Source organism: Nylanderia fulva, unplaced genomic scaffold (genome assembly GCF_048542155.1).
Source record: "Nylanderia fulva isolate GAGA-0341 unplaced genomic scaffold, ASM4854215v1 Scaffold3, whole genome shotgun sequence".
Classification (NCBI taxonomy): domain Eukaryota; kingdom Metazoa; phylum Arthropoda; class Insecta; order Hymenoptera; family Formicidae; genus Nylanderia; species Nylanderia fulva.
In genome coordinates, this window is record NW_028190368.1 from 6,263,507 (window position 1) to 6,279,156 (window position 15,650).

The following is a 15,650-nucleotide window of genomic DNA, read 5'->3' on the forward strand; positions in this document are numbered from 1 at the left end:
GTTTGAAGCAAGAATTCGATAAAAATATATCGTGAAAGATAAAATTTTATTCTTAATCTATTAATTACATAAATGTAAATCAAGAACACTGAATAACGAATTAAATTCTTATTAGAAAAGTAATTTTTAAACAGCATATTGTTTGAAGTTTACTGCATTGCATTTGAAAATTTTGTTTTATGACAGTTTATGATAACAATTCGTTAAGTTAAAGCAAGAAGTGATAGCAAAAGCTTCAGTTAATTATCTGTTAATTATTTATGAAACCATATTATCTTCATCCCGAGAAGAGTTCTCTAATTGATTGCGAGGCAGTAATTGCCACTTCTGCAAAAAGATTGAATTTAATTATTAAATCGTGTAGAAATAAAAGAAGGAGAATCGAGAAAAAAAATGATTCTTACGCTTTCTCATTTATATGCGGTCCGAGATAAACGCGATTATTCTTCTCGCAATAATCGTAAAAATGCAAAAATATAAAACAATTCGTGCATTTGATGGCCGAATATTTCGTTTCATTCCTCACGGCATCGGCATACCATTCGATCGCTTTAAAATGGCCACACCCTGATGCACAAAAATTTATACCATGTGAAATCGCATGATGCATAGTCGCGTATTACAATAAGCATTAAATATGACGTTTGCATTTTGAGATTCGCTGCAATATTTATGTGTAATCTTTACAGTAAACAAACGCAAATCCCACATCATATTTTTTTTTTTTTGAATATGAAAACATCTCGGTATTGTTAGGACTGAGATTTTTAATGGCCACATTTAGTATTAACGCGGAAAAAAAATTGTGGACAAAACGTTAAAAATATAGCAAGTTGAATTACATTGTATATTTGATGACGAGCAACAGCCAGGCTGCGGTGCTGTTCCGGTGTTGGCATAAATATTGAGAGTGCCTACTTCCCTGATGGTGCCGTACCCATTGCCATCCGTGTAAAATATATCAGTCAAGTTTGCGACATCGGGATTGATTTGACAACCCTCGTACATGTCAGTGTAAAAGACAACACCCGCGGGGTCTAAACCTGCATTCATCAATATATACATGTAATTTACTGTATATAATAACAACTCTAACTCTAACTTGCAACAATCGCAGTTTGCAACAATTTCAGTTATAGATATATAGTCTCGAAAATAAACAAATGTATATATCCGTAGACAGAGGTAATACGAGTCTTCTATTGTGCAACATACCTGTTATATGTAACCAAGAAAAATTGGTATATGTTCCGATACAACCTGCAATATGAGCACCCATAGAATGTCCGATGAGGTGCCACGCTTCTACATTGTAACCCTTATTTTTTAACGTATCGAAAGTAGACGCGACGATTCTTCCGATCGCAGATGTCCAATTAGTAACCATAAGATTAACTTGTTCTGGTTGCAGTTGGGTCCAATCGAGTAATGCAATGGTAGAGATATTTCGCGAGCAATACGCTAAAGAAACACGAAACATGTCAATACACTACTAATTTGGTTATTGATCGATAAATTTTAATTTATATACTTATAATATGTATTGCGCGCACATATTTTTGTCTTTTAATTTGGCGTATAAATATACGCAGTCTTGATTAAAGAGATGAAGTAATTTTTATAATTTATATAATAAAATAGATTATTTAATATAATAAGGATTATAATACGTGGGTGATTCAATCACGTTATCGATATATGCAATTTTTTGTTAATAGCGTCACAAATTTATAATCTGTACTTTATTTGTATTACATAATCGGTTCTACGTTAGAAATTTTCTGTATTAAGTCTTCTGTAAGCGTGTGTAAAGCCAAGTTCATCAAACGGATAGCACAAATTTATAATCTGTACTTTGTCTGTATTACATAATCGGTTATACGTTAGAAATTTTCTGTATTAATTCTAGCGTGTGTAAAGCCAAGTTCATCAAACAAATAGCGGCGAAGAAGCGTTAACTAATTAATTAATTAATAATAATTTTATAAAAAATTTTAAAAAATTAACGCTTTTCTACGCTCGTTTCTCAATTTCTTAATTTGTGATTATTCGCACTTAGCTTGATCTTAACGCAGTTTTAATAGCGCAACGATAAAAGCAACTGAAATATCGAGTTGTTACTATCGCACTAGCTGTGACTCATTTACTAATGTTTTATAAAAACATTTAAAAAATTATGATATGTTATTTGATACTTGATGGCGTGACTGAATCGTATATATTATAATTACTACAGATCAATATGTAATTAAAAAAATTTTTTTTTCTTCATTTTTAAATGTTGTCGAGTATAATCTACAACTATTAATAAAAATTTGGAGAGACTTTTTGGGTTGCGTATATACATACGTAAAATAATGAAATTTACATACTTATTTTTTTGTAAAATATTTTCATCAATAATTTATGATTTCAGTAATTAAAGTCTTTCCACAAAAAAATTCATGTGCAAGTCAATTTTAAACGATGGTATAAGATGGTGTATGGAAAAAATTTATTATTAATAGATAAATGATATAATGTTTTGAATAGGATATTTGTTCAGGTGATATCAGTGAATGAAAAAAGTGATTTAAAGTTTATATTTATTTATCAGCTTATATGAATTTTCTATACAATTTAAATCTTGTATGAGACAATCAATTGATGTCTCATTCGTAGCATTGCTGAAATATGAATTACTATATGAATCGAATGACATAATTAATTACTTCATTAGTGCAGAATAGAAATAAATAATATTTTTTAGATGCACAGGACATTATTAATTTTCAAAAAAATTCTTGGCATTTCAAATATTTATTGAAATATTTGAACTAATATATATAAAATCTCTTAAAAATATATATAATTATATATATATATAAATTCTTTAAAATAAAGCATGTTATTTTTTGAATTAAGTACAAGTAAGCAAGTATAACATTATTTATTAATGTGTGATAAGATCACACAAGTAATAAGTACCATGTATAAAAAGACAGAAGAATTTTACTTGCGTCAATTTCATCTGCATCTGTAAAATTATAAAATTTATCATGTAATCTTTACTATTATATTACATTGATTTTTGATATTTTATATCTTTCACATTATTTATAATTTTTAAATTTTCAACTTTTGCTTTTTACGATAACATAATTAATTACAATTTTCTAGTTAATAATGCAAACAACGTAATATCTTTACGTGCGTGAAAATTTTTTCTTTGAAATGAAAAAACCCATTAAACAAAAGGAAAATATTGTTCGCATGATGCCGACAAAGATTGCGTTCAACTGGAAGATATACGATGACACGTTGTGTAGCAAAAATACGTTTAACATAGATGGAGAAGATTACGACGTATATCACGTATATCATCAATCTTCCTGCTATTACTTTCCACTGATGTTGCAAAGCAAAAGATGCAAAGTAGAAGGTAGATATACGCAGATGTGCTCCAAGTCATATCGCAGAATTGGTTTATTTCGACTGATGAATAACCGGAAAGAAAAAAAGTCGTATGGAAGATATAACAGCACTTATGTAAACTTTCGAGATCCGCTCTCTTCAACTCTACACTCACGACTGCATGATGATATATGCTTACAGAAGTATACATGAGAAAACTTCTGCAATATCGTCAAGAGATAAGAGTTAATAATTAAATGAATGTATCCGTAGAGATGAGTTTCAACAACTTACTGTTATTATTTCTTGACATGTGAAAATTGAACTAACAAATGAGAAAGGTAGAAACAGTTAAAACTTTTATCTACAATGTAATTTCTTGATATATGATTTTTTAGCGAGAGAAATTTGTCAAGTACTCCGTCTAACAACTGTAAATATAATTCTAATTCTTGCGTTAATTCTAAATTCTGCGCATTTCCGAAATTGAGGTAGAAAGGTCTTATAAAGAATGTCTTTAAAGTTTCATTATTAGAGTCAAGTTTAATTAATACACAACACAAAAACCTTTTTATATAATGAATAATATTAAATACTAAGAGTCTCCAAACATGTTTCCTGACATTAAAATATAGGTGTTTCACATTCATAAATTTGGCATTAAGCCATAAAAGAATTTAGGGTTCCTAATTTTTCAGTTTAAATATCCATTAAAAACCAGAACATTTTCTCTTCTCTCACAGATTATCTCATGTTCTGTTTATTCTCCTTATACTTTATATATATAAACTATCGTAATTAATTAGGTTATAAACGAGCAGTTCGTAAGGGGATTCTTGTTATCTCAGTAAGTTATAAGCTGATGAGGATAACAGTGTACATATTTATTGATAACATAATAAGATACGACAGTTACGACATTTTAATTATGTTTGTTTATGTAATCACTTAAATATTTCTTTAAAAATTTTTGTAGAAAAAAAACGTTATTTGGGGCACAAGTATTAATCATAGTAGTTTGATAGTAAACTCTGTTACATTACACAACAGTTAATTTATTTTATGATCAAACAACTTCTGAAACATTTTTTCTATCACTAGAGAATCATTTAAATAACTCAATTTTAAATACTTTACTTTTTATAAAAAAAATATACAGTTTTTTTTTACGTCAATGTGTATCTTAAATTATTACATATTGTGCAATTAATGCTCATTGTTTAAGGTATTTGCATCGTGAAAAAAAATATTTGTAGAAAAAATTTTTTCGAGCAAAACTCGTACTTTAACAATTGACTTAACCGATTCCTTAAGTAAAATCTGTTAGAGTGTGCAATACGCTATTTCCTTACGAAACTGGGCAATCGCGAAAATGTTAACAATAGCACAATCGCGTTAGCTCTCGCCAGTAAAGTGAGATTTTCTCGACGCGGCGAGCAAACCTCATTTGCCACGTGGGATTCCTTCTAATCTGCTTCTTTCAAGCCCGACCGACCACAATCCGAAAGTTATCGAGGCTAGCCGTTCCAGTAGATTGTATATTCCCTTCTTGAAAGTTAGATATTACGCCGTACAATTTTGAACAAAACTTGCCTTCTTTCTTTTCCTTCTTCGTAAAGAAATTTCCAAAGAAAGAATATTCCTTTTCGTCATATTAGAAAAATAGAGTAACATGCATTCTTCCTCTTTGTCTTGACGGTATTTTCATTTTAACTTGCTAAACTAATTTTCTATTTTTTATAAGATAATAAAATTATTTATTGTTCATTTATAAAATAATATCAAAATGCGAAGGCTTCGTTATGCAAACTTTTATACATCTATATGTTTTATAGATTAATATCTGTTGTATCTTTTAAATTACATTTTATTGCCGTTTTGTATATGTTATTATTAATATTATGTTTCTTATATATTACATTTATTTTTATATGTTATCTTATATAAAAGATATACATTATTTTTTTATTCAAAGGAAAAGACGTATAAAAGAAATCGTGGGGGATCAAATCCGATTTCTGAATACTATTTTTCTTGAAACTCAGAATCACGTAATCAGCTCTGAATTTTTGTTTATAAACATGCGTCTTTTAATATTTCAAGCTAAGAGATTCACGTAAGAAAAACATTACAAAGTTGGAAAATAAAATTATCAGAGGATATATATATATATATATATATATATATATATATATATATTTCTCTTTGTCATTAGTTCTACTAATAATATAGTTTTATCATAGGAAACCTGCATTTTTTAGCATAAGGATAAATCGATATTTTCGTTATTCAATTACGAAAATTTCAATAAGATTGTCTACTGATCGTTTCGACGTGGCTGCTCAAACCGTCGTGATTTTGTCAAGAGACGAAATAAGATATAATCGAGGGGGCCAATCTTATTTCATCGTTCAGCGTAACACTTGTAAAGTAAACATATCGAAATTATGGCTGGCATTATCGTAAATAGTATATAATAAAAATGTGTTGCCCGATGGCATGCGAAGTCTCGTAACGTCATATTGAGCTCTCGTAGCAACGTAATATTGAAATTTAATGCTCAATATATTTGTATATTGGGTGCTCAAAGATAATGCTACTTGAAATAAATTTTATTGATTGTATGAAATAATAGATAGATGCAATTTTTATCCCCGTTATCATTAATTTTGCATTCGTGTATCGTCTATTATCTCTTTCGTGTACTAATCATTCGATTAGTGGATTAACAACGTCATACGATATCAAGAGTTTTATTTATCGCATAAGCCATGCGATATTTCAAACGGCGAAGGTATATTATACAAGTCGCATTTCGAATAAATTCCAATAATAATCGCTCGCTGCGTACCCTTGTGCAATGATATTGTTCGCTTATGTAACGTTTTATGTTACTCTGCGCCATTACATTTCAGGGACTTTCCAGAATATTTACATGTGTATCAAAGAAAGTCAAACAAAATTTTTTTTTCTCTGCATTCACTATTTTCAACAATACGATATAAGCATGTTTTGCCAGTTTTACATTACTTTTGAAATATCTCTCATCGGTATATATATGTTATGTGTGATCTCAGTATAGGTTATTACAAATAACTACAACTTTTCAAGGATTTAATAAAAATACGTCATAAAACGCGCAGCAATATTTTAATTCATTAATTGCATTAATGTTATCACGCGATAACATTGAATCAATTTATTACAAGCGTGCTAAATCATTTAAATTATCATTAGTGGGGTAATTTGTTCCAATCTATTGAAACAGCACTGCATTGCGTTGCAAATTAAATAAATAAATATATATATATATATGTATATAAAATATTTGCGAATAATAGTTGATTACGTGAAATGATACAAGAAGATTCAATTTGTTGCATTTGTAAACTATTTACGAGATTGTTTCATCCTCATTTCTAAGTGAAAAAGATTCTTCTCTTCTTCGTTAGCGAGATATTAAGTATCATTTCTCTGCGCAAGAAGCTCGAATTTAATTATTAAATTATAATATTGAGTACGAAAGGAGGGAAAATTACTCTCATACTTCTGCATGCGGTCCGAGATAAATGCGATCGTTTCCCTTGCAGTAGTCGGTGCGCAGAAATGCGAAACAATTCGCGCATTTGGTGGTCGAATGCTTTGTCTCGTTCCTCGCGTTTCTCGATGTACCTACCATTCGAAGGCTTTAAAGTGGCTACACCCTGATGCGGAAGAATGCATCACGTGGAATCGCGGGATAAGCTCTAGCGGTACATCCTACTTTATGCCATGTGGTTTCACGTACTACACTAAGCACTAAATATGACCATCTGGATTTGCGGATCCGGCGCAATATTTTCCTGTTGCATATATGTAGACAAATGCAAATCCTACGTCGATATTTCAAATATCTAACATAGAAAATCTCAGCGTTACTAAATTAAAGGTCGCTTTCAACGATATTTAGTATGTTTTAGTATGTTGAAAGAATCAGATAAATATGAAAATAGAAATATAAAGAAATGTGAAAAAAAAATGAAACAGAAATAGAAATTCTAAACAGAAATTGATGGCAATTTAGATTATATCGTATGATAAATAGTAGCTAGAATGAGTGCGCATATTGGCACTAAATATTGAAAGTGCCCACGTCTCTGATGATAAATCAACTATCCACTATATAAAAGATGTTGATAAAATGTGGATCATCAGGATTAATTTGATTTAGCCTCATATATATCAATATAAAATACATATGATATTGAAACGATTATTTATTATCTAATACGTGTAATAATTTTACTAATTACTAATTAAAATCTATCCTTCGTTATACTACTTTAAGAGTAAATTAGTCAGTCTTTCCAATAAATTTTAAAAAACATTATATATTATATATATATATATATATTTTTTTTTTAATTTCTATATAATTTATAATTTATATTACGTTCATAAAATTAACGAAATACAAGCCTTTCATCAATTCATTTTCATAAAATTATTTTAAAACTATAACTGCTAAATAATATATAAAGCAATAATGACGAAATAATGTTTGCTATTGCGATAAAATATTTTTTCACAAATTCCTACAATAATTTGTCACGTAGAAATTTGTTGTTATATTTTGAAGAAAAGCATATATAAATTAATGAAAAATATATATGCAGGTTAAAGTTAAATAAAAGAAATGTAACAAGAATAAAATATAATAAAAATAATATGCAAGTAATTAAGTTTTTTTTATGACATTTGTAAAACATACACAATAAAGAAAAATGGACGTAATTGTTTCAATGCAATTCGCAACATGTGCATACATGTTTAATGAGATGTCACGCTTTTATTTTATAATTTTAACCTTTTAACATATTGATCACTTTTAATCAGAGATATAATGATTTTTTATTAATTCCAAACTGTCATAAAATATTATCATGTGTTAATTGAGGCCAGTGAAGCAATGTAACGACAGTATTTTACAAGCAATATGTGCACTCACATTTACTGTTTTTTTATTTTTAAGACCTTTTTGAGAATTTTATTATACTGATAATTGAATAATTGAATAGGATAAGTTGCTATCTAATTGTAAGTGACTTAACTTCTTAATACGAGCTATCGTATTAGCTCTCCGAGAATATCCGAGAAATGTACAGATCAAACATTTTCTGCAAGGTAGTCTTTAAAATTTACTCTAATACAATTTCAAATAATTCTATACTTCGAAGATGCGAAAAAAGTGTTACTATGTACTTTTGTTAATCTTATGTAGTTACAGTTTGTCAGCAAAAATACGTTGAGAAGAGTTGGCAATATGAGTTAAAGTAACTCTATTTATACTGTTATAACTTGAAAATGTCAGCAGAATTGCGCTCATGAAATAAAACTGATTAACGAAAATGTGATAGAGAACATGGAAATTGTTGCTTTTTCTCAGGAGTACTTTTTGTGAGTTTTATACTCTGAGAATCATTTTCAAGTCATAATTCAACAAATATTTCAAATGTTAGAATATATAGTTGCTTTGACATTTTTTACACAATTTATTTTAGAAGTTCGCTTTCTTCTTTTAAAAAAGACTCGCGAGTTATCTACATGCAGCTTAAGCTGTCAACGGATGTTGAGATTACATCTTTTAGATATAGTTGGACAGAGTAAAGAAGCAAAATAATGGATGAGATAAAATTAGCAGTTGAATGAATTTTAAAGTAAAAAGAAAAACCCCTGAAAATTTGTATACAAGGAGGAAAGAGTATCATTGTCAGGCAGATGCCATTTTCAATGCAATCGTGTAATTGAGGAAGATGATAATGATCGCGAAAATATAATGTTTCGAGGATAACTGTATGCATCAATTATAAAAAAATAATTGGCATAATAATCTTGAAAATAAAATAATCTTAACAATAATTTGAATTTTAATTAAAAAATATTAAATGAAAAAATAAAAAAAATAATAGGTCGTCAAATTGCGCATGAATCAAATATTGTGGGTATGTTTAGAAAAATGCATCGCACAAAAAAATGTTTGAAAAAAATGCCTAAGAGAAATTTTTTATCCTTATCTGTTATTCCTCTATCTTTAGTGCAGAATTTTCAAGCTAAGAGAGATTGTACTTTAGTGAGCAATTTTCTGTAAAAAGCACAGTTAAACGAATAAGAAAACATCATCTACATAATAAAAATTCTTGAAAGCTTGAGAGCTAAAAATATCAATTTTTAAACATCTGCAACAAAGATTATTATAAAAAATGTATTTAATAAATATTTGGAAAATATTTAAAAAATAAATATGCATATGATTTAACTTTTTTATATTAATGTGAAGCTTAAATTATAATTTAATGCGCGTGAAAAAAACGTCACATGAGAAAAACACTTTTTGAAAAGCTTTTTGAGAAAAATTCAATTTTTTGGCTTTGTGAGGTCTTCTTTAAGTGAAAACAATTTGTAATTTGCTATATTCTTGCTATACGGGCATAATTCGCAACTATCGCGAAAGTGTTAGGTCACAGCGTAATCTCTAATCGCATACTCGTCAATAAGGTAAGATCGTCGTGACGTGACAAGCGAACATTATTTGCCATGCAAGATTATCTCTAATCTGCTTCTTTCAAGTCCGGCCGAGCATAATCGATTGACATTTATCACGAGCGATCGTTGCATCCTGCATAGTGAAACGCTCTACTATATTCCTTTTTTAAAGGATAATTACTGTAACTAAGGATACTTCTGCTTTTTTATGATAAAATGCTGTTCAGACTTGTGCAGCGGAGCAATATACATATGTATTTCTCATTTTTTGCGTCCTTCATTTATTCTATATTTTCAAAGAAAAAATAATAAGTAAAAAAATGTTGAGAATCTATTAAAAAAAATTATGATAATTTTATACTTCCCATTTCTTCCCCCATTTAATTATATGTGTATATTATAATAAAGTAATCAAAAGAACTTCAAAAATAGATATTTCAAAGCTTTTATATATATATATATATATATATATATATATATAATATATGTATATTATATAATAACATATATGTATATTATATAATAACATATATTAATTTTAAAAAAATATATCTTTTAAATAAATTTATGTTTAATACATTTTATATTTTTATATAAAAGGGCCAACTGTAAAATAAAACTTTATTTATGATTAATAACAGGAAAATGATAATGAAAGACAATATATCTAGCATATTGATCCATTTAATAAATGTATAGTATTTTAATGCAACGTTCGCTGGAGTTGCAGAGTGTTGTTCATTTCGGTCACCGGCCTCCTCCTTTTTTCGGTATTTTTGCCGACCGCATTATCGACGTTTCCATTTTTTTATCGAGAAAAAACCTCGGCAATCATCAAGTGGATTCGAGGAAGCCGGTGGTAGAACATTAATCACCCTGTACTTTACGATTTTTTTTGCGCGAACACCGATTTAATAAGCGTTTAGCGTGCAACGGCTCGTTTAATGCAACTAGCTGCTGCTTCAATAAGATAATAGTAGAAAAAAATTTACACAATGTAAATAATTTCCTTCAAGTCATGTAATTTGTATATTATTATCTTATAATTATTAGCAAAGAAAGTTATGGGGAAAATTGTACGTTTCAGATAAACCTAAAATATAAACTTTTAAAAGAACTAGAATGAGCATGAGGATTGTATGAAGTTGTCAACTATTATAATCGATATATCATAATTTTCTTACTTCTTATCTTATTTCGTATTTTTCATTCTACGATGCGATATTTCTCGTTACATTGCATCTAACACTAAAGAGAAAAAGAAACATAACGAAAAGTACTACTTTCCTAGAAACTTAGAATGGTGTAATCAGTTCTTCACATTCATACATTTTCCTCTCAAGAATTTTTAGTTCCGTCGAGTTTCTTCTCCGGATTCTATTTTTTTCAATTAAGAACCGACGAGATTACAAAAGAACACTAAGTACAATACTAAGTTTATAGGCACATTATCGGAGAACACATGCGCTTTGTTACCATTTCTATTGTAGACGTAAGTTTTACTTTTTTTCGTAGAACTAGGAAATGTGCAGATCGGCATTGTCTACCGGCATTCTTATCCGAATATAAGCGGTATTCTTGAGAAGATTGCCTACAGACTTATAGCTATTGAGTCGACATCTTGTTTTCATATAGCTCTTCAAGCTCGTCGCGATTTGGTCAAAAGAAATGAAATGTAACCGCGGCAATGTTTTATCAATGTTATTCAAATCAACGTAAAATTACGACGTTTTAAAATTATATTGTTGCTCAAATTTAACGTTAAGTCTGTATAAAAAAGTTCGCGATGATAGATTAGATCTTTCAAACGTATATACACATAAATAAAATTGTAGCTATGCAAGAAAAAAAATAATGAGCATGGAATTTATAGATAATAATGTCAAGTTGTATGTATAAAGAATTTAGTTTGCACAATATATAAAATGTTTCATATACATTCTAAATAAAAGCAAACGCTGCAAGAAATTTTAATATCGACGTGCGACATTAATTGTCAACTCGAGTGCTGCTATGATATAAATTTGCACAAAACAGTATCACCTCGATTTCTGATTGCAGTGCTCCGATTGAAAGTGAACGCACGTGCAAAAGGTACCGTGTGATTTAAAATACGAGTGTATTCGTCAATTAATCTTTCCACATAGACGACGCATTAAATTTTAATTTAGAATTCTTTTTGATCGATTTTTAATTCGTTCTAACGTCGCGAACGATCAAATAATCCAATGGAAGTCAATCGAGAATGAATCTATGTCTCGATTGTTCGTCGTTGAATTCTTTGACGACAATCGAGGAATGCATATCGGACGATTCACGCGCGAATTCGTTATTAAGTCAAAATAGGCAACGCGCTTAACGTACATATATCGACGCGTGTTTAATTAAAAGCGTTTGAGCGTGAATGCCGTTTTAGTTACGAAGAAACATTTTTGCATCAATAAGGTTTTTCATTCGGCCTAGTGAAGCGGATGAAAAACTTTTCTATCGATTTGTTTCCCATTGGCATTGGCGACGCACATATCGTACGGAAAAAATCTCTGAATATTTATAAAAAGAGATCTATATCTAAAAAATGTACATCCAAATGTACATAAAAACCTGAAATTATTGATAAATAAAAAATATACCAAAAAAATTAAATATTGAAATATACACAAATATATTCTTTTCAAACGACATAAATATGGTATGTACAATTCAAGAAAAATATGAAAGGTAAAATTTTTAAAATATGTATTAAAAAATAATAAAATATTTAAGAAATATTTTATGGAAGTATTTCTTTAAGAAATTGGAAATCAATTTATTAGTTATACACATACGTACATGGCATATTTTTTCGTCAATTTTTTAAAAGATATTAAATAAATAATAATTACAAATAATGAAATAATAATAACATATAAATATAATATAATAAAAGAATTAAAAAGCAATGAAAAATTAATTAATAAAAGAAAAAAATTACAAGATTTCGCTTTCGAAATCTTTTTCTCAGGCATCACAACTAGGTATGCAATAGCGGTGATAATAGTAGGTTTTTATCTGCGAAAAGATGGTTTGTTCATCCTCCCGAGGGGCTCGGTTTTTTCGCGGCCGGTGCTTTTTCTCACCCTCTTTTAGCCATCCGCCAGGACGACCGTTGAATAATTTTCGCATCTCGAGCAGTCGCACGTGCTCTCGCTCCATCTCAAAACAATTACAAAAAGCCAGCATCTCGTCGTCCAGAATGATATGAAAAAGGGTTAGCAACATTGATTTATTTCAAATTGCAAACATGAATTGCAATAAATCTTTAAATGGGGTTGACCTGGATTGAAACAAAACAAGGAATTGCATACGTTACTTTTTGAACTTTATAGCAATATGCATAAAATACAGTAACATAATAAAAAATTATTTATCTTCAATATAATAAAATAAATTTTTAAAAATATTTCAATACTTTAGGATATTATATAAAATTTAATATTTTTTAAATATAATGAAACACAAAATATGATGCAAAATGAAGATGAATGTTCGTCGAATGTTAATATCACTTAATTATCTTTTTCAAAATGTTTTGTGAAATCAATGAAAGATGTGAGATACTAAAACAAATCGGTGAATTATGAATAAGGGGATTTGTTTCACATGTTATGCTCTTTTATGAGAATTCTCCAGCGATTTTATTGGTTGGTTTCCCGATAGTCTGAAAAATTCTGCGTACGCGATCGCGATCGTCTATGCTCAGGAATTTCAATATACCTCAACAGAGTCGAATTACTGGCGCGAAAACGTTTTCATATTTGAATTGCACTTATGTAGATTCTCATGCTGTCGCTCGCGGCAAATGAAAACTATTTCTATCTCTGTGATATTCGTGCTTTCGGCGATGTGCGTAATTTTAGTTAGTTAGCAATTTACACGATTAAACGTTTGTGTGTGAATTGTTATTGTGTATATTAATTATAATACTCTTTATTAAATCCTGCATTATGTAAAAACATAAAGCAGCTTTGATAAGCAGAGCATTGATAAATAAAAATTATTAAATCCCCTATGATTTTTCAGACTTTTGCGCACGTGCAACATAAATTTGTAAATATCGTATAGAGATTATATATGTGTATCTCTCTCTATTTTTTTTTAATTATTATAAAAGAGGAAATATTCTATATTGCGCACAAAAAGTAACAGTATAAAATGAGAATTTTTCAAGAGTATATAGAGTAAAACGACGTCAAAGACAGAAATTGCGACACGTGCATATGCTTTCTTGATAAAATTTATTTTTTTTCAAAAGCGCTGAGTTATTTTTTTTAAATTGAACGATTTAATCCCCTTTTATATATATATATATATATATATATATATATATATATAATCGACTCTCTTGGAATATTTTAAATATACGTCACTTAAACCGCTATTTGTTAAATTATTTATGAGATTTGCCGGTACTAATTAAAAATATTGTTTATTCCAAAATTTCATTTTGCAGACAGAAAATTTGAGAAAATCTTTTACGTTTATCAAAACAGATTATCAAAACAGATTAACTATTAATAGTAAATGTGAGTTTTTCGAAAAATATATAAAGAATTCAAATTTAAAGCTTTGAAATAAAATTGTATAGGATATATTTTTCTGGTAAATGAAAAATATTGAGATGTTTAAAGTTAAATGTGAAAGCTTTATGATTAAACTACATTAATTCAATGATTACGCGATAAAGTCATTTACATGATACGCTAATATTGCATACAATACGAATATGTATGCCCATTTAGATCTTTGTAAATTGATAAATTTAAATTGTAAAAGAGAAACAGTTGATATTCAGGTTTTTGTTCCTAATTGAAATCTACCACTCAGCTAACGCATCCATTATTTAAACTTTTCACAATATATGTTATTTATAAAATTTCGCATTTTAATATATTAAGAAAATATGATAAAAATTTGAACGATCGGAAACACATATTTTGCTGATAAAAAATTGAAGACATTTATTTCGTATAATGTATTTGACATAACATTCATAATATATTTAATATTTGTATATATTTAAAAATTATTTCCCATGAGAAGAGGTAAAATCACGATTGCTTCAACATTTATGTCATATTTATGACATAAATTTAAATTTTCTAAAAAAACTGAATTTTTGTGAAAAAGATTGAAAAGTTGAAAAAATATATGTAAGACTATAATGTAATATACTAAAAAAAAATGACAGTCTAAATAACCTTGACCCTTAAAATTGATCGTTCTATAAACTTTTTTTTGGCTGTTTGCTTGTTATATGACACTCGTTTATCACGATGAGAAGGAAGTCCACCTTCTCGTAATCAGCAGTGACAGTCTCAAACAATTTGTCGATTTTTTTATTAGTCAACTTTTTTGAACGCTATATATATTAAAACGGATATATATAAATTAAACGAGTATTACAAGAAAAATTTTAATATAAAAATAAAATTTTTATCTCATTGTCAATCATCTAAAAGCAATAAAATAAATCTCTAATAAATCGTTGTGTAATAACAATTTGTTATATTCATTGCTTTTGATTGCGATATTATATTCTTGGATTATAAAAAAACAGAGCCTTGAAAAATCCATCTCTTTTAAAGCTGGAAAATAATATAAAAAATCATAAAAAATTTCTTTCTCTTTCAAACTGGAGAGATCTTGTTGTTGATAAAAATAAAGAGAAATACGAGCAAGTAAAATGCAAATGGTAA

The 15,650-nt window shown here is 28.5% G+C and overlaps 2 protein-coding genes and 1 long non-coding RNA gene across 3 annotated transcripts in view; 1 reads left to right on the top strand and 2 right to left on the bottom strand.

The window, feature by feature from the left end:
* The window catches only part of LOC114933500 (uncharacterized), a 140,615-nt gene that overhangs the window by 60,074 nt on the left and 64,891 nt on the right, over positions 1-15,650 (top strand). The window lies entirely within an intron of this gene.
* Positions 1-15,650, bottom strand: part of LOC146722582 (uncharacterized) — a 78,863-nt gene that overhangs the window by 55,696 nt on the left and 7,517 nt on the right. The gene's annotated exons all lie outside the window — the stretch shown is intronic.
* On the bottom strand, positions 28-3,585 carry LOC114933496 (lipase member H-like). Its single transcript, XM_085484348.1, is given in 7 exon segments — positions 28-327; positions 405-567; positions 843-1,043; positions 1,216-1,462; positions 2,513-2,666; positions 2,968-3,016; positions 3,382-3,585. Coding segments are annotated over 7 exon segments (915 nt in total). The 5' UTR covers positions 3,452-3,585; the 3' UTR covers positions 28-296.